The sequence below is a fragment of the Panthera leo genome, chromosome B1 (genome assembly GCF_018350215.1).
Source record: "Panthera leo isolate Ple1 chromosome B1, P.leo_Ple1_pat1.1, whole genome shotgun sequence".
In the NCBI taxonomy this organism is placed as follows: Eukaryota; Metazoa; Chordata; class Mammalia; order Carnivora; family Felidae; genus Panthera; species Panthera leo.
The window spans coordinates 39,910,178-39,928,402 of NC_056682.1; the positions used below are offsets into that span (position 1 = coordinate 39,910,178).

The 18,225-nt window shown below is 35.6% G+C and overlaps 1 protein-coding gene across 6 annotated transcripts in view; it reads right to left on the reverse strand.

Annotated features, from left to right (window-relative positions):
• Positions 1–552: 552 nt before the first annotated feature.
• HOOK3 (hook microtubule tethering protein 3) overlaps positions 553–18,225 on the reverse strand; it is a 113,303-nt gene continuing 95,630 nt past the window's right edge. For 4 of the 6 annotated variants that reach the window (XM_042934708.1, XM_042934706.1, XM_042934705.1 and 1 more), the window contains 7 exons: positions 17,627–17,661; positions 14,165–14,247; positions 13,268–13,368; positions 10,678–10,782; positions 10,439–10,510; positions 7,830–7,966; positions 553–5,292 (listed from right to left, as the gene is read on the reverse strand). In XM_042934708.1, the coding sequence (XP_042790642.1) occupies positions 5,232–5,292; positions 7,830–7,966; positions 10,439–10,510; positions 10,678–10,782; positions 13,268–13,368; positions 14,165–14,247; positions 17,627–17,661 (594 nt within the window). In that variant the 3' untranslated portion in view covers positions 553–5,231. Of the gene's footprint in view, positions 7,967–10,438; positions 10,511–10,677; positions 10,783–13,267; positions 13,369–14,164; positions 14,248–17,626; positions 17,662–18,225 lie in introns of all 6 variants that reach the window. The other 2 variants (XM_042934710.1, XM_042934707.1) reach the window with 1 other exon arrangement.

Below are 18,225 nucleotides of genomic sequence, written 5' to 3' on the forward strand. Positions count from 1 at the left end.
TTTAAAGGGACAGAAACAAAAACTGTTGCCACTTTCATTAGATCTATACAGATTTAAAAATAACAGAAGGATAAATGTTTAGCAATTTTTATTTGTGAATAAATAAAGCATTCATTGGTTTTTGCTCTATGTGTGTTAGAAACTATGTATCAATTTGAGGACTACAAAACAAGGAGAAAAAAGCCTGAAGATACTAAGTTATGATTTATGAAATGATTTAATTTTATCACTTGAAAAGTAAAGTGCTAAGAACCTGTTTAAAAAAATACATTGAAAACTAGTTTCAAAGAATGGGGTTTTGATTTTTCCAGTGTCTTTAAAAAGGGCTGGTATTAATTTTTATATGAAAAACAGCTTTCTTCAACTACGGCAGTAAAATCTAATAGTTATTATAAGTTAACTGAAAACTTTCATTTTGTCCTTGTTTTCTCTTTGGGCATGACAGCACTGTAAAAAGGCATTTTCTGCAATGATGGAAATGTTCTAAATTTATGCTGTCCAATATGGTAACCACTATCCATGTGTGGCTACTGAGCACTTGAAATGTGGTTGGTGATTAGAGAGAACCAAAGTTTGAATTTTATTTAATTTTAATTTAAATGTAAATCACCATGTGGCTAGTGGCTAATAAATTGGACAATGTAGGCCCAGGATCTACTCTTATCTAAATCAGCAAAAGCCACCGGATGGTAAAGACATTTAGAAGGGAACTTATTCACTCAACAACTAAATTAATAGATATTCAAAACATCATATTCTGTCTTTGTGTGTGTGTATGTATGAGCATATTTCTTTTTTAATTTTTTACTTTAGGGGGACAAAAGCAGCTCTTCTCTCAAAGGTCAGGGTCTAGACTTCTCTATTTCAGTGTTGCTCTCTTCTAGGTGACTTGCTTAAGCAAAGCACATCAGTAGAACAGGGGGTAATGCAGAAGAAAATACTACAGAAACTCTTCACAATATAAAGGCATTTCTCTCATGTGAAAGCACAAAACAAAACTCTAAGAGAATGTTCTTATGAGCAAATCTCCCTATTCTTTGGCAGTAATCATGTGTCAGTGTTTACATAACAACAAATATTTCACTACTTTTTGACTATGATTTGAGTATTAACATTTTTAAGTTACAAATGGAAGAGTCCTGATTTCTAAAAATATCTCTGAAGAGAACAAGCTGAAAACTTAGCTACTTTTGAACTTAAGAACAGTCAAGTTCATTAAGCATCTGTTATAGCAGAATGAAGAATATTTCTGCAGCGTTCTGCTACCTTTTCTCATCAACTAACTCCCACCATTTTCCAGATTTTCCAACTGTATGGCTCCTGGAACCTGGCTTTCTTTCTCCTGTCTTTGGGTATAGGCAATGATGAAGAAACTATGAGAGTTAAGGGCAATTGGTAGGTTTGTATTTTAGGAAACAGCACAGCAAAGGTGAGAACTCCCCATGGCTGATGGTCCATCTCTCTGGGAGTCGGGAGGACCAGGAGTGACTTAGTTATCAGGCCAGTGGACACTTCCCCTTTTATCAGGAAGCCTGCTGAGAACAATTCAGCTGGGTTTAAAGGGTTCGTCTAAGCCCAGGAACTGGACTATTCTTGTCTCTCAAAATCGGGTACACACAGGCCATGGGACTAGGTGCCTTCTGGTATTCTCTAATTAATTAGAAGGTTGTTTACTTTTTACTAATATAGCTCCAGAAAACAAAAGGTTTCAAGGGTGTTGGCATTTGAGAGAATTTGGCCTCATGAGTACTGACTTATACAAGTCTAATTAATGTGAAATATAAAATGCAATTTATGCCCAATAGCCCCAATCCAGCTTCAAATAGATCTTTAGACTTGGATTTTCAGATCCCACTTTAAACATTTCAGGAAGAGTACAGAGCCCATTTCTTTGGGCGATCTTTTACATTTTTCTTAGTGAGTACTCCAAAATAAGGAAAAGACCCTAGCAGAAAAGACATAAGTAGAAAATGCCACAGAAAAGTAGAAGAAAAATAATTATCTAATATTAGTAAAGTGCTGTGAACCTTGCAGTAAAGTATAAATATATAAATGATTAGATAGAACAGTAAATAATATTAAGACACTCATCTATAATAGTGACATATACAAACACACTATAGAATGTATACAGTAAGCACTGCCCATAGGTTGACAAATACACCAAGAATAAACATGAATCCCTTTTATTAATTTTAACAATTGCTAAACTAATTATTTTCCTTTGTCACCTTAGAGATATCTAAAGTGATAACACCTGCTCAGAAGTCTCCCACATACATTAAAGCCTCAACATGCTTTGGTAGTTTTCTTTTTCTCATTTTGACATTATTCTTGTCATGGTATTTAATTCTTCCTTTAAGCTCTGAGTAGGTAGAATTTAGGACATTTGATAGCCCTTTGGGCCTGAAATTTTGAGGCTATGGACACTTTTTCTGATGATTTCATCTTCAGATCCTAAAGATCTAATTCAGAGCCTGGGGATAACGTATCAGGTACATAAAGACTCTCTTAAATATATTTTTAAAAATCTCTACTCCTGCTTTCAATTTAAACAAAATATTGTGGGGCGGGGCTACTATGTCTAATTAGGGGGGAACATAAAATTGATCCTAAGGTATATAAACTAGATAAAGCAGCAGATCTAGAGAAGTCAGTAGTAATTTTCAGCCACCACAGAGTTCTTCTGATCAAATCCAAGTATCCTCAATGGCTTCAAATCACTATCTTAGATTTAGTAATGGGTTAACAGTTTCAAAATAAAAATAGATGCTTTCCCTTCCACTGATAAACGTATAGTTAATATTGTATGCCAGCTAATGCCCACTGAAGGGAAGGACAGTTAGAAACTAAATTATATTTTTGTCTACTCTTCTTTATTTAATGATCATGTAAGAGAGTCAGAAGATTTTATGTAAACTATCACTTGAGGAACATTTGTTAAGACAATGTTATTTTTAATTGTATTAGTACTTCTATCAGCCTGGATATTTGTTTATAATCAGCCCATTTCTTATCCCAATAATACATTCTAATTTCTAGGAATGGATTTGCCTTCACAGTCTTCTGTTACTTCCTCACATTTTTATGCTCACTTATAAATACAGCAGACAAACTGGTCTTACAGAATATTATTGGAAAATAGAAAAATAATGAAGAGAGACATCACATTAATTGTTGACATGTAATCATTAGGAAACATGTATAGACCCCCCTACAATTGTCCAAACTCATATACTTGCCATAATTAGGTTCAGGTCTCTTGTTTCTCAAATAAACTAATGTCCCTTTCTCTATCAATTTAATAAACTTCATAAGTTTTTACATTCATAGATAACACGCATGAGTTGGATTGGGTTGATAAAGGGCTGTTTAGCAACAAAATAATCAATAAATTCTTCTCAAGAACATATTCAGTGATTTAGAAGAGATGGATATCATCACATTTGTGCTGTCCTTCGTTTTATAAAAAGGAAGCTAAATATTAATATTTCTATGATTTGGGGGAATAGGGAAGGGCAGAAATTAGCTGTGTCAGCACAGAATTATTTTGTTTTTTAGGTTCTGAGAAATGAACAGTATTTACTATAAAACTTTAGAAGAATAAAATTATTGTGCTTAAACTGGACAATAAAACATTTTCAATAAAAGGAACATACACCAATTATTATTTAAATATGCTTTATAGAAAGTAAAAAATTGGATGACACACACATTGAGAATAGCCTTCCTCATATAAAAACTTCATGATATAAAATATTAGAATCATTATAGTTACAAAGAATAAGCTCTGAAACCACTTTCTAAATGTAATGAATCAAATGTACCAAAATAAGCTGCCATTTCGACAGTTGGGACTATAGAAAAAGAGATTATCATTATTGAATGACCCTCTTAACTTAGAAAAAGGGAAAATAAAAGGCATGCTAAAATAATTTTCAAAGATTATGATGCCCCATTTCTTTTGTTAACACACTCCTTCGTCTACTTCAGGGCATCACACAGGTTTGACTTTGAAGTATAATGAATATGCTACATCAGCACAATGAGTCCCTTCATCACACAAGGGGGAGAAGTCAATGCTTCCTTCCATAGTTTAAGAAATAGACAACAAAAAGTATTTTGCCTTAATGTTGTTATTCTGCAATTAGCAAAAAGCAAAACACCAAGCACTTTCCTCTCACTTTAGGGTCACGGTGTTCTTACCCACAGGGCTGGAAACTAGCTAGGTGTGCAGTAGCTGTGGGTTGTGGGTGCTTTTTCAGATAATCTCACATGTTCAACTGGCAATAACTATAACATTCCAGAGTCTGAGATCTCGACAATTGGAAATTAAATGAAGAGAGTTAAGATAATTTTAAAAATTTAGACTTTTGTTTCAAGATAATTCTCATATTGGGATAGGGATTTTCAAATTTTTAACACGGTGTTAGCTTGAAAAGATGAATGCTTGTCTGAGAGCAAGAGGCACTGGAAGATATTTTGTATCATTAGCTAACAAAAATAAACAAAACTGCTATTATAAGGAGAGGTGAGTAAACTAGCTAATAAAATGATCTTTTCTTTAGCCTAACTCATCTCTCACTGAACAATCACTTACTGCTGATGTGCTTGCATAGTGTGGATTTTCACGCTTGTGCAGGGTTAATGAAATGTCAGGGCCAATGTTTCTGACTGGATAACATCTAGCTTAATTTTTTACAATTGAGCTTTACTGTATAAACAAAACAATAAAACTTCAACAAAATTACAAATGCAAAATTATCCTATTATAATCTACTCATCTCACATCCCACCAAGCCAATTTTACCAGGCTAGGACTATCAAATAGAAATAATTCAATCTTAATCAATTTTGGAACATGGGTCCTTTATTTAGGGACTTCTTTTTCTTGGTTATTATCAAGGAATTAGACAAATGATAAAAAGATATGATTGAATTTTTGAAGCTCTTTTCAGATATGTACAGTTGTATTATTTATTCTCTGTCTCTAGGTGGTAAAACTACAATATCTGTTGGATTTTTTCTGATTACAAACTTTGTAAATGCACACTGCAGAACATAAATGTTACTCTTTAAAATTTTTTTAGTTATTTACTTTGTATTTTCTTACCCTGGTTAGAAGGAAAACAGAAAATAAGATTTTTGTTTATAAGAATTCAACACTGCGGGGATGGGTCACCCCAAGCTAATGCAGTAACACTGTACTTACTCCATTGTGGAGGCCAGGGCTACAGCTCTGTTGTTGTTCGAGCAAACTGTGGCTTCTTGAAGCTACTGTATACAGGGAGTCTGTAAGAATATAGCACAGTATAGCTCACATCTAGATAAAGTGCCTAATGGCTTTTAACTTCCAGACAAACCATGCATCATCACAAACCTCCTGAAAAATTATTAATCATTATTGGAGAAATAGTGATTTATAAATCTCGCCCAAAGCTGGGCAAGGGAAACAAGGTTGTCACTGCTACAGCTCAGTTTTATTCCTGCTTTTTAAAAAAAATATCAGAATGTTTAGGAATATAATTTCTGCTATGCAATGCAAGTAATATACTAAACCCATACAGGTACAGTAAAGGAACATGAAAGTTATGAATGTAAACACCAAAATAACAGCATGCAACAGATGCCAAAGAAAAACGAGTAAAACTTGCTTCTAAAAGCCTGGCACCTGGCAGCCTACCTACCAGGTAGACCAGAAGACCAGGACTGGAGCAGTAAACAAAGAACTAAAATTAAAACCTCTCGTCTCATAGGATATAATCCATCTAATAAAGAGATCATAGACTCTTTTTTTTTATTTTCATCTATCTTATTCTGCAGGTAGTATAATTTTCAAACAATTTTAATGCTACCAAGGTTAGTGTTCATGCCCTGTTTTAAAACAGCTAAATCCTTATGTTATTTGTGAAATAAGGGGGCAGGGTAAGAACCATCTTAACTAGTTTTTAATCTTGTACTGTTAAATTGCCTATGTTGATGAGGTCTGCTTAGCCTCCTGAAACCTCACAATGCATTCTACTCACGTGGTTCTCTCCATTATTACTAATTCTTCCTGCTTTATAGTCTTATCAGGCAGAAGCAATCATACTGCTCTCAGACCTCTGTATGTAATGTAAAAAATTAGCACAGTGTATGGAGTCATTTCCGTGTATACTCTAATAGCTTTCTTCAAGAATGGTTTCTGAGGACAAATGAAAACGCTACTAATTTTTAGGTCAATTTTCTTACAAAAAAGAAAGTAAGGATTTAAAATCAAACACTTGAATATAGTTTCTGAAAGTTCTTAATTACATTTAACTTGATTTAGAGTTATTCATTTGTATTTAATATACAAGACTAAATGAAACCTGAACTTCCAAATAGCAAGTACATGAAATAAAATCTTTTTAGGTGACGTATCTGAAACCAAAACCAACCGACCAACCAATCAACCTAATTTCAATAATTTTATGCTTAAAAAAAATTGGCTATGGTGCAAGAAAAAGGCTGGAGGGGAACTTAGATATAATTTGGGACCAAATACTTAATATGGAAAGTCAGGCAGAGGCATTTCATTTTCAAATGAATGCGGTTTCACATTTATATAGCACCTTATACAGCCAAAGTGCTTTACAATCATTATGACTTGATGGCCATTCAAAAAAGTAAATGAACATGGTTTACAATCTGTCAACAAATCTAAGAACTTTGAGGCAACCAAATACCCAAGAGAATCTATTCAGTGGCTGATTCTTGGACTAGTACATAGAATTAAGAAAAAAATGTTAAAAGACCTGTCATAACGTCACATACAAGAAGTCACTTATTGATCTTAAGGACTGATACTAAGATGTTAGGTTTAGGAATTGAGAAATAGAAGGGTTTATATTAAAGAATAAGTAAAATGAGGTGCAACAAGGAAATTGCCCAAAAGGTAAGGCTACCTGTTACTAGTAAGTATATGAAAAATAAATCTTTTAGATATGGAGGGTAACTGAAACTGTAAATGTCAGCCGCATTGCTAGAATCTGATCCTCAGTTACTATGATATTTCAAAACAAGAAAAAAATGAATGCACTGCCTGATTTTTTTTTCTGTAATTTCCCCCCAAATAACCTAACCAATCCATTATCTTCTGTCAGCAAACAAGATAGCAAGAAATAATGAAATTTTATGTATGTTTTAAAAATAGTTTCCAAATCTTCGGACAAATTTAATTTCCTATAAAACAACGTGGAAAACTTATTTTTTTCCCTCTAAATAAATCTATCAGGTGCCTTAGATAACATCGGATTAGCACCTCTGCCAATGTATTTATGTCTTTGCAAAAAGTGCACTTGCCAACCATTTTATATAGTAAATATGCAAGTTATTTGAAGTGCATTTGGAAAACAATTGAAAACACAGATTAATACATCATAAAAAGATTAATTCCCTTTAAACAAAGACATTCTTATAAAGCATGGTAACACAGAGGCACAATAAAGAATATAAATTGTATATCAATTATTGGCAGAAAATCTAATTCATTACAAAGCCTACACCATTGGGGAAAGGACATTTTCATACAAAGAAAAGTACTACACTATTATACAACACTTTTAATTGGGCATTTAAAAATTTTTGGCACATTAAAAGGAACTGAAAGGACTACAAAATAAAGAACCAAGAAACTAAAATATTATAGATATAGGAGAGAGAAAGTCCTCAAATGAGAAACAACTAAATATCAACATAAAAGAGACAAAAAATAAGCTGGCTGAATTTCCTGAAATGTTGTCATATGTAACAGAAGTATGCTTTGAATGTAGGATGTTTTTTTTATTCTGATGGCAAGACTTGTCTACCTTGCTGTGGCTGGTTGCACATGGCCCGGATAAGATCTTCTTGTGCTGGTTGCTTGTCTTTGCCTAGCCAGAAATGACTGCCCTGAACCTGTACTAGCAAGTCTATCTTCAGCCGCCTTTTTATGCAGGGTCATTCCCTATATAACATAGGAAAAAAAAAAAAAAAAATCAATATAAAAAAAAGTAGAACATACTCTCACTAAATAAAATTTCTTCACGCAGTATTTGTCACAATGAATCATAAGGCACAATTAGGAATGTTAATTCTGCTCATTTCAGATTAAAATCTTACAGAGACATTTTGTTCCAATAATTAAGTACAAATTTTCTCTTGGAAAAATTAAGCCTTAATTTTCTGAATTTACAATAATCCAAACAATAGATTACCCATAATCATATATACTTCCTTCTCAAATCAAATGTATAAAGTGATTTCCCAAGAACAAACAGTGCAATTGATTGGTAGGAGTTGATTCACACGTGGTTGTGGAAATCACATGGCTTACTTATTTTGAGTGAAAAGCACAGGTTGTTTCTTAAGGAGGAAAGCCACACTAGGTATAATACATACCTTCAGAGTGTTTTTCTTCACTTCAGGCAGGCTTGCATTCTCAAGCCAATTAAGAAAAGTTCCTGACAGCCCACAACAGAGGTCCCAAACCAGAGCTGGGGGTCTTTCTTGAATACTGGAGTAGGATGGTCTACTAGCTTAGAAGGGAGAGGATATAGAGTTGCTGGGCCCAGAGCACCTTACCAGGGGGGAGGAAACCTTTTCAACTGTTGGTCTATGAAGAGATCAGGGAAATAGTGGTTTTGGTACTTTTTCATAAGCCAGTAAAGAACCTTGGCCAGGGAAACATTAAGAAACAAGAGGAGCTATTTAATCTCACTAGTGATTGGCCACAAGTAAACTGATGGGGAGAAGTGGACGCTGTAACAAGGAAGAAAGTAAGAAATAAGCAACTGAGAACTAAAAGGAGAGCAGGTACATATGCCAAGCAATGTGAAAAGTCCTAGGGCTTTCCTAGAGAAAGGAAAGACTGGCACAGAAGACAGAAGACTAAACAATCAATCTTCCTATCACTAGTTAGCTTCTAGGGAAAACACTGGCCATGGCTGTGTATCTTTAACAGAATCTGTCATGTATACCCAAATACATAACACTTCTCCATTTTCCCAATGAGAAAACCCAGAACATGTATTTTTACTCAATTTGAAATCAAAGCATTTAAGAATCTGAAGAAAACTAACAAATATCTATTGGTAATCTTTAATTTATTAATTTGGCTACATATATTAACAAGTTATTTAAAATAAACTTTTTTTTTTTTTTTCCATTTTCACATTTCAAGCAACTTATTCAAGTTCTTCACACACCTTTAAGACCTCAATAGCCACAACTGGGCAATTCTCTGAGATACTTAATGCCTTTTCCCAGTGCCTGTCACCTCCCCTTCCATTCAGTAGTCTGAGATGTAGAACTTTCTGAATATATGTGTGGCTACCTCACTAGAATATAACTTGTGTGAGACTATATGGAGTTACTCCTTTACTCTCTGGAGAGCTAAAAATGTTCTTTAATGCCATGTCACAGAATAAATAAATTTGGTTCTATAACCACAATATGTGAAGTCATATAAATCAATCAAAACTTATGAAATGACTACTAAGTATTGAGGGGCAGAGTTCCAAGATCACTAACACCAACCTTTAAAGAGGACACAGAAGAGGTGGACTCAGAACTAATTCCCAGAGAACTTCCTTAGGTAGTTTTCCCCAATTTTTATTTTTTAATTTTTAAGAAATCTATTATTTGTTAATAATAGTATTCTAAACCTAATTTGGTTTCTTCCTTTGTTTTTGTAAATTATGATAAGATCTGAAATATGTAGTTTTAACCAAGGCAAATATAGACAAATCATGAAATTGTCTGAGTTTCTGACAAACATAAAATCACATTATTAGGAAACCTGGGGCATTACCCTTGAAGACGCAGTATCAGTTACAACTGTAAAACAGAAACAACAGTAACATAACTATAGGGTCACAGGGGGATGATGAAAAAAAATCTGGCTCAATTTCCTGTCTTAGGCAACTAACATTTTGACAAGGCAGAAGTGGTCTTACTGGGAAGAAAAACAAAGAAGAAAAAAAGACCAGTCTAGGACAAAATATTGAAAAAAAAAGTACAGCATTCTTCAAAATTCACAACTATTTATATCCAGAAAGTGTTACTGAAGCCCAGAATGTTGTTGTCCTGCAAAGGCAATGAAATCATTCCACAAAATAAAAGCTACTGCATCTGTGTTTAGATGTTATTAAAGTCCCCTTCCCCTGGAATAAAATGGTTCCGAGGGATAGAAATCAACATCATTTATCTTTCTATGCTGTAGGAATAATGATGTGTTCAAAACGTCCTAACCCTGCTTATAGTGGTTCTCATTTCTGCTTTTCAGTCCTAAGATCAGCATTAGGTTTTGTTAGTGTGTGTTAGGATAGCAATTACTTTCAGATTCATTTAGTAGAATTATTTCTATAATAAAGGTAGTATAATAATTATTACATATTCATTGAACTTTGCAATATGTTTTGAAGTGTTATTTCCTTACCAGATTGTACCAGGCACTAACAATATATTTCTCCTCCATTTCTCTTTGACTCTTTGTTTTCTCATATTCTTTCTAAAAAATAAGCACATGTAAACATGTAAAGATGAAAAACAATATTAATAAAATGTAATTAGTTAGCTAAATTCATGGACACAATTGTATACAGCAAGGCTCCTAGAAAATAAAGAATCAAAAATCAAATACCTTATTGTTATTGTATAGTATAGCAAACTACCTACCTCTAAAGAATGGAAGAGTCGGTCCCGTTCCTGGAGCTGATTTTTAAGAGCCTGTATTTCTGGTGCTGCTCCTTGATTCTGCTTAGGATCTAAAGTACGGATAACCTGCAAAAAGGAATAAAAGAAAAAAATTTGAAGTTTCAAACTTGCAAGAATGTAACATCTAAGGAAGCAGTTATATAAAAGAAAAAATCAAGGACAAACCTTGTGAGAATCATAAAGCTATCTTACAAGGATACTTTAAAATTTGAATGTATGAAATACTATTCAATTGTAGCTTTCAATTATATAAAACTTTTATCTATGTAAAGAATCAATTTTAATAAGTAATTCTGGCTTAAAATTAATAAAGAATACTACAACACACATTACTGACAGCTGTGTTCCCTTTCCCTTTCTTCTAAAGTGGCTTAGCTACCTTATGTCTCTGAGAGAGCTGATCCTGATGGTTGTCACTGTGACCTGATCTCCTACTCTGCCAGTGGCTTGGTTTAGGCATGGGCATGTGATGCACTTCTAGCATCTTCTAGCACTTCTAGACCTTCTGGGGAAGGTCTTTTTGCTTTTTGGCCCAATACTTTTACTATCAAAACTGATCAAACCTAGGGAAAACTTGGGGCGCCTGTGTGGCTCGGTCGGTTAAGCGTCCGACTTCAGCTCAGGTCATGATCTCCTGGTCCGTGAGTTCGAGCCCCGCGTCGGGCTCTGTGCTGACCGCTCAGAGCCTGGAGGAGCCTGTTTCAGATTCTGTGTCTCCCTCTCTCTCTGCCCCTCCCTTGTTCATGCTCTATCTCTCTCTGTCTCAAAAATAAATAAACGTTAAAAAAAAAAAAAAAAAAAAAAAACCTAGGGAAAACTTGAAAGAGAGGAACAATAAAAACCCATTTCCTTTAACCCTAATTCGCCAACTGCTGCACTGCCACGTTTTCTCTCCACACACACACAGACAACTTGCTTGTTTGGGAGCTCCCCCTGCATCACCTTTTTTTTAATGTTTATTTTATTTACGAGAGAGAGAGCGAGCGAGAGAGAAAGAGAGAGAAAGAGGATCCAGAGCAGGTTCTGTGCTGCAAGCAGAGAGCCCAATGTGGGGCTTGAACCCATGAATTGTGAGATCATGACCTGAGCCAAAGTCAGATGCTTAACCGAATGAGCCACCCAGGCACCCCTAGGAGCCTATTTTAAAGTAATCAGCATGGGGCGCCCAGGTGGCTCAGTCAGTTGAACATCCAACTTTGGCTCAGGTCATGACCTCACAATTCATGGGTTCAAGCCATGTGTCAACCCCTGTGTCAGGCTCTGTGCCGAGTATTGATCCTGCTTAAGATTCTCTCTCTCTAAAATAAAATAAAAACAAAAAAACAGAATAAAATAATCTGCAGACCTCATGACATGTAAATACTTCTTAGACTAAGGATATTCTCTTACATAATCACAAGATCATCATCATCTGTAAGAAAATGAACAATTCTAGAAGTCATCGCTATGGGTTCCAAATCCACATTTCAACAGGTGTCTCCAAAATGTCTTTTATAACTGCTCCTTCCACCACCAATATAGGACTCAAAGATTAATGCATTACATTTGGTACTTAGATCCCTTTGGGCTCTTTTAAATTAGAACAGCCTCTTGTCCTCCCCCATACTCAAATGCCTATTTTTGTTTTTTGTAACATTAACTTTTATCCCCAGTTCTTGATTTATCTGACGATTTCCTGAAGATGTTATTTAATTTGTTCCAATAAACTCATTTTCCCTGGGAACTGAGTTAGGTTTAATAGGTTGCTTAGCTTCAAGTTAAATATTATGACAATGATACTCCATCAGGAGGCATAAGATGTTGGCTGTCCTACCATTAGTGTAGCTAATTTTGATTACTACTTAAGGAGGTGACTGCCACTTATTTTCTACATAAAGGAACATTTTCCTCTTGGTAATTGATAACTATTCTGTGGGGTGATCTATTTTGATCACTGCTTTTTCCTCATACTTTTTCTTTGTCAAAGGTTTCTTTTGTTCTTCTGATAGCTCTTGGCGTGAGAAGTCACTGTATATGCACTAAACTGGATGACCAGTGAAACATGATTAGAAAGTGGAGGGGCACCTGGGTGGCTCAGTCAGTTGAATGTCCAACTTTGGCTCGGGTTATGATCTTGTGGTTCGTGGGTTCAGGCCCCATAATGAGCTCGCTGTTGTCAGCATAGAGCCGCTTCGGATCTTCTGCCTGTCTCTCTCTGTGCCCTTCCCCCACTCACTCTTTCTCGTTCTCTCTCTCAAAAATAAATAAACATTTATGGGGCCCCTGGGTGGCTCAGTCGGTTAAGCGTCCAACTTTGGCTCAGGTCATGATCTTGTGGTTCTTGAGTTCGAGCTCCACATCAGGCTCTGTGCTGACAGCTCGGAGCCTGGAGCCTGGAGCCTGGAGCCTGGAGCCTGCTTGGAATTCTGTGCCTCCCTGTCTCTCTCTGCCCTTCCACCAGTCACACTCTATCTCTCTCTCAAAAATAAACAGTAAGAAAATAAGGAAAGAATAAACACTTAAAAAAAAAGAAGAAGAAAGTGGAGTGAGATGCCCAGAAACTCATACTTACACTTTTGGCTTTCTCTAAGTATTTTTTATATCGTTCTTCCATTTGTTTCATTTCCTCTTCTTTCTTTCGTAAAGCTTCTTGCAGTTCTTCAATTTTTAAGGCTACAGATGAGAGAGGGGGGGAGTTAGTGTTTAATGGGCACAAAGTTTCAGTTTGGGAGGATGAAAAAGTTCTGGAAATATTGGTTGCACAACAATGTGAATGTACTTAATGTCACTGAACTATATAATTAAGAAAAGTTAAATTGGTCTTTTTTATGTGATGTAGATTTTACCACAGTGGGGAAAAAAAAAGTCTGTGTCCTGCTCCACACAAAGGAATTAATAGGCTACCTACATGTGTAAATACCAAAAGCAGTCAAAATCTGGCTGACTTACATGCAACTTTACTATGAAAATAGCTAATTTCATAAAATATTCATTAGCATCCATAGTTAAGAAAAAAATCAAAAGTATAATCAGAAATACTCTGAAGATGATTATATACTCTGTAAATAAGACAAATTTTTTAATTGCTAGGATATGTAACAGGACCTATTTCTGAAAGAATTTTTTTTTTTTTTTTTTTTAACGTTTATTTATTTTTGGGACAGAGAGAGACAGAGCATGAACGGGGGAGGGGCAGAGAGAAAGGGAGACACAGAATCAGAAGCAGGCTCCAGGCTCCGAGCCATCAGCCCAGAGCCCGACGCGGGGCTCGAACTCACGGGCCGTGAGATCGTGACCTGAGCTGAAGTCGGACGCTCAACCGACTGAGCCACCCAGGCGCCCCTGAAAGAATTTTATATAAACTTATTACTAGGGTAATGCCTGGCTAACCAATTTAAAACTATGCTAATTGGCAATATGTCAACTATACTTCAATTAAAAACAACTATGCTAATTAGAAAAAACTCACAGCTGTTATTAAATCGTGGCTCAAGATCTTCAATAATGGCTCTCTTCTTCTGCAATTCATTATTGGCTTCATGCAGCTTCTCCCTGCAACAAAATATATAACACATTGTCACCTACTACTGGTTCGTGTTTTTCTCCACTTGAAAGATTTAAGTTCTTTATTCTTGGGATACACTTGCATAGCACACAAGTGCTATGAAACAAGGATAAAAAGCGTAATCCAACATGAATTAAAACACACACACAAAATAGGCAAAAAAAATAGAGACAAAAATCTCAGACTTTGAAAGTTATCATTTCTTTTACAGAAACATGCACAAGAAGGTATAAAGAATTTAGTGATATTCATCTTCTAGGAGTAAGGATATTATAAAAATTAATTTAAAACTTTACAGAGGTTTTACAATGCAAAATCTTATTCTAAAAAGTAAAGCTCTAAAAATAAAAATTAACAGAAAGAGCACAATCCTCCAATAAAAAAGAATTAATGATACATGCACCCACCAGGATAGATTCCACAGAATAATGGTGACCATAGTAAGTCAGATACAAAGGGTAATGCTGTAGGATCCTTTTTTTTTAATGTTTATTTTTGAGAGAGAGAGACAGAGAGAGAGATGGAGAGGGGCAGAGAGAGAGAGAGGGAGACACAGAATCTGAAGCAGACTCCAGGCTCTGAGCTGTCAGCACAGAGCCCGAAGCAGGGCTCAAATTTGTGAACCACAAGATCATGACCTGAGCCAAAGTTGGATGCTTAACCAACTGAGCCACCCAGGAGCCCCTGTAGGATTCCTTTTATATGAAGTTCAGAAAGTGTCAAAACTAATGAAAGGTGATAAGAGAGCAGCATAGTGGCTAGTTTGCGGATGGAATCAATTAGATGGGAAAACGAAGAGTCCGGGGAGTTGCTGGAAGTATTCTACATGTTGATTTGGGTTACCTTTATATTGTAGGAAAACACTCATCAAGCTCTAGACTTAGGAACTTAGAAGTTGTGTACTTTATGTAAGTTATATTCCAAAACAAAAGTAAAAAGTGAATAGAAAGTTTCTTCCTGGTAGTTATATAATATGCATAATTCTGGCACTTTATGAGAGGGGAAAAAAGGCTGCACAAATTGGAAAATACAGGAAAAAAAAGCTAAGAAGAAAACAGCACTATGTTAAGTCTATTCCTGTTTTTTCCTACGTATAATATTTCAATAAATTAGTATCTTTTAAACAAATTCTTTGAGAATGTGATATATCTAGATAAATAATATATAGTTTAAAGAATAAGAAAATGTAACCTAGTAAAGCAACAGATTATGAGACAAATTATCACAGAACCTTAGGGAACCCAAGCCCAGAATTTTCACCTTTCTCCTGATTTTTGTGTAAGACTTTGTGTGCATTCCTGAACAATATACTGCTGAATTTTGCCTGATTTTACTTTATACATTATACTGTATGTATTGGTCTTGTGACTTCCATCTTTAACACTGTGCTCTCAAGATTCATGTATGTTGGTGTGTTGGCCCTAAGTTACATATTTTACCACATTGTTTGAATATACTTCATTCTATCTATCATTTTACAATTGGTGGCATTTGTATTGTTTCTACTTTTCTATGATTACAACGTCCTTTCTTACGTTGTTCTACATGTCTCCTGATAGATGGTAACAGCATTTCTAGGAATCTAGGGCTTATACAGGGAGCAGAACTGATGGGTCACAGGATAGGTGCATGTTCAGTTTACTAAGTAAATCAATGTATAGTCCTACCATCAGTGAATTAGAACTACCATTACCGAACAGCTTTGGCAATTCTTAGTATGTCGGACTTTTAAATTTTACCAACTTGGTATGTGTCAATCAGCCTCCACTGCAGGTATAAATGTGCATGAGAATGACCATTTGAAATGTCTACGGACCCTGTTGTGGAATGAATTGTATCTCCCAAAAAAGATATAGTGAAGTCTTAACTCCCAGTACCTGTGAATGTAACATCATTTGAAAATACCATCTTTGCAGATATAATTAGTTAAGATGAGGTCATAATGAATCAGGGTGGGCCCTAAATCCAATGACTGATGTCCTTATTAGAAGGCCATGTGAAGATAAAACAGAGAGAAGAATGCCATGTGAAGACGGAGATAGAATGATGTGTCTATTTGCCAGGGAACACAAAGGACTGCTAGCAGCCATCATGAAGAGGGGTATGGAACAGATTCTCTCTTAGAACCTCCAGAAGGAATCACTTCCTTGATTTTAGACTTCTAGTCTTAAGAATTGGTAGAGGATAAATTTCTGCTTTTTTTTAGCCACCCAGGCTGTAGTAATTTGTTGTGGCAGCCACAGGAAACTAACATAGGCCTCATTATCACTAATAGATTCTTTTAGATGAAGCTATTTACCATGTAAATGAACACAGAACAATGGTCAGTTTTATGAAACAACAGGCGCTCCACTTTTTTTGCAATAAAGAAATGGGAATAAGAAAAGGACAGAATTCAGGCTCTAGGTAACCTCACAATGGCTAGAAGGTACCATTTTCTGTCTACTAGTACATTAAGAATCTGCCCATTGTTAGACTTGCCAGCAAGTGTCCATTGCTAGGATTATCTCACTTTTCTCATGTTAAAAAAAAATTGGAGGTGCCTGGGTGGCTCAGATGGTTACACTTCCAATTCTTCATTGCCGCTCAGGTTATGATCTCACGGTTTGTGAGTTCAAGCCCCACATCGTGCTCTGCACTGACAGTGCAGAGCCTGCTTGGGATTCTCTTTCTTCCTCTCTCTCCGTCCCTCCCCTGCTCGCTGGCTCTTTCTCAAAATAAATAAATAAACAAAAAATTTTTGAAAAAAATTTATTTCATCTTTAGATTAAAAAGTCATTTTCAGATGTATTTGCAATTGAAGGATATGTTTGCAAATCTGCTACGGATAGCTTTGTACTACTTTAAAACTTTACTTCAAAAGAAAGATTCAGCTGGCTATACTCTAGGGCTGGCAAACTACAGTCTGTGGGCCAAATTCAGCCTGCTGCCTGTTTTGGTATAAAGTTTTATTGGAATAGTCACAACATCAGTTTATAATCAGTCTATGGCTGCTTTCAGATTACAGAACTAAGTGGTTGTGGCACAGACCATGGCTTGCAAAAGCTCTCTGGCCCTTTACAGAAAAAGGTTTCTGCCTCCTGATCTAGACTGTCTCAAACTCCTCACTATAGTTAGTTATAAATACTATCACAAAGATGTAAAACCCAGGAATCTTATTTGAGAAAACAGTTCTAAAGCAGTAATTGCTTTGATTTAAGGACCTTGGGTTGAGATGACCCTTTAGACACTATTAACATGTCTTATAATTTCCCTTATCTTCAGGGGCCACCTGTGCCATGGCCTAGACACTCCGTAACCATCTAACAAAATACTTCTATTTCACTAGAAAATAGGATAATGAGACGCAACAGCTTTTATACTTACAGATGTTCTTCAAGCTTCTTTTTTAGAAGAACTGACTGAAAATGGAAAATAAAGAAGTTTATTTAAAATTTTAACTAATAAATTATTTTTTTTAAATAAAGAGTACAGTAGTAACCAACTCTGAATAAATTCGCAGTAAGTTCTCTTGTCAAAGAGCTCAAAACACACAATGTACCTAGGTCTATTTCTTTTTGGTTAGAGAGAGAGAGCAGCCCCTGATTGATAGTAATTGGTATAAAATACCCAGGAACTGCATATCTGAAATCTCTATAGTCATGAGGGTCAGGAGGAAATGACTGAGAAGACCATTTATATATAGACCTAATATTCTTGGAGTCAATAGGCAGGTAGCTAGAACTCTAGTAACTCTAATAGATTTTTTCCCAGGGCATGTGGCTCAGTCGGTTAAATATCTGACTTTGGCTAAGGTCATGATCTCATGGTTCATGAGTTCAAGCCCCATATGGGGCTCTCTGCTGTCAGTGTAGAGCCTACTTTGGATCCTCTGTCTCCCTCTTTCTCTGCCTCTTCCTTGCTTGCGTACGTGCATTCTCTCTCTCTCTCTTTCAAAAATAAATAAACATTAAAAAAAAAAACAA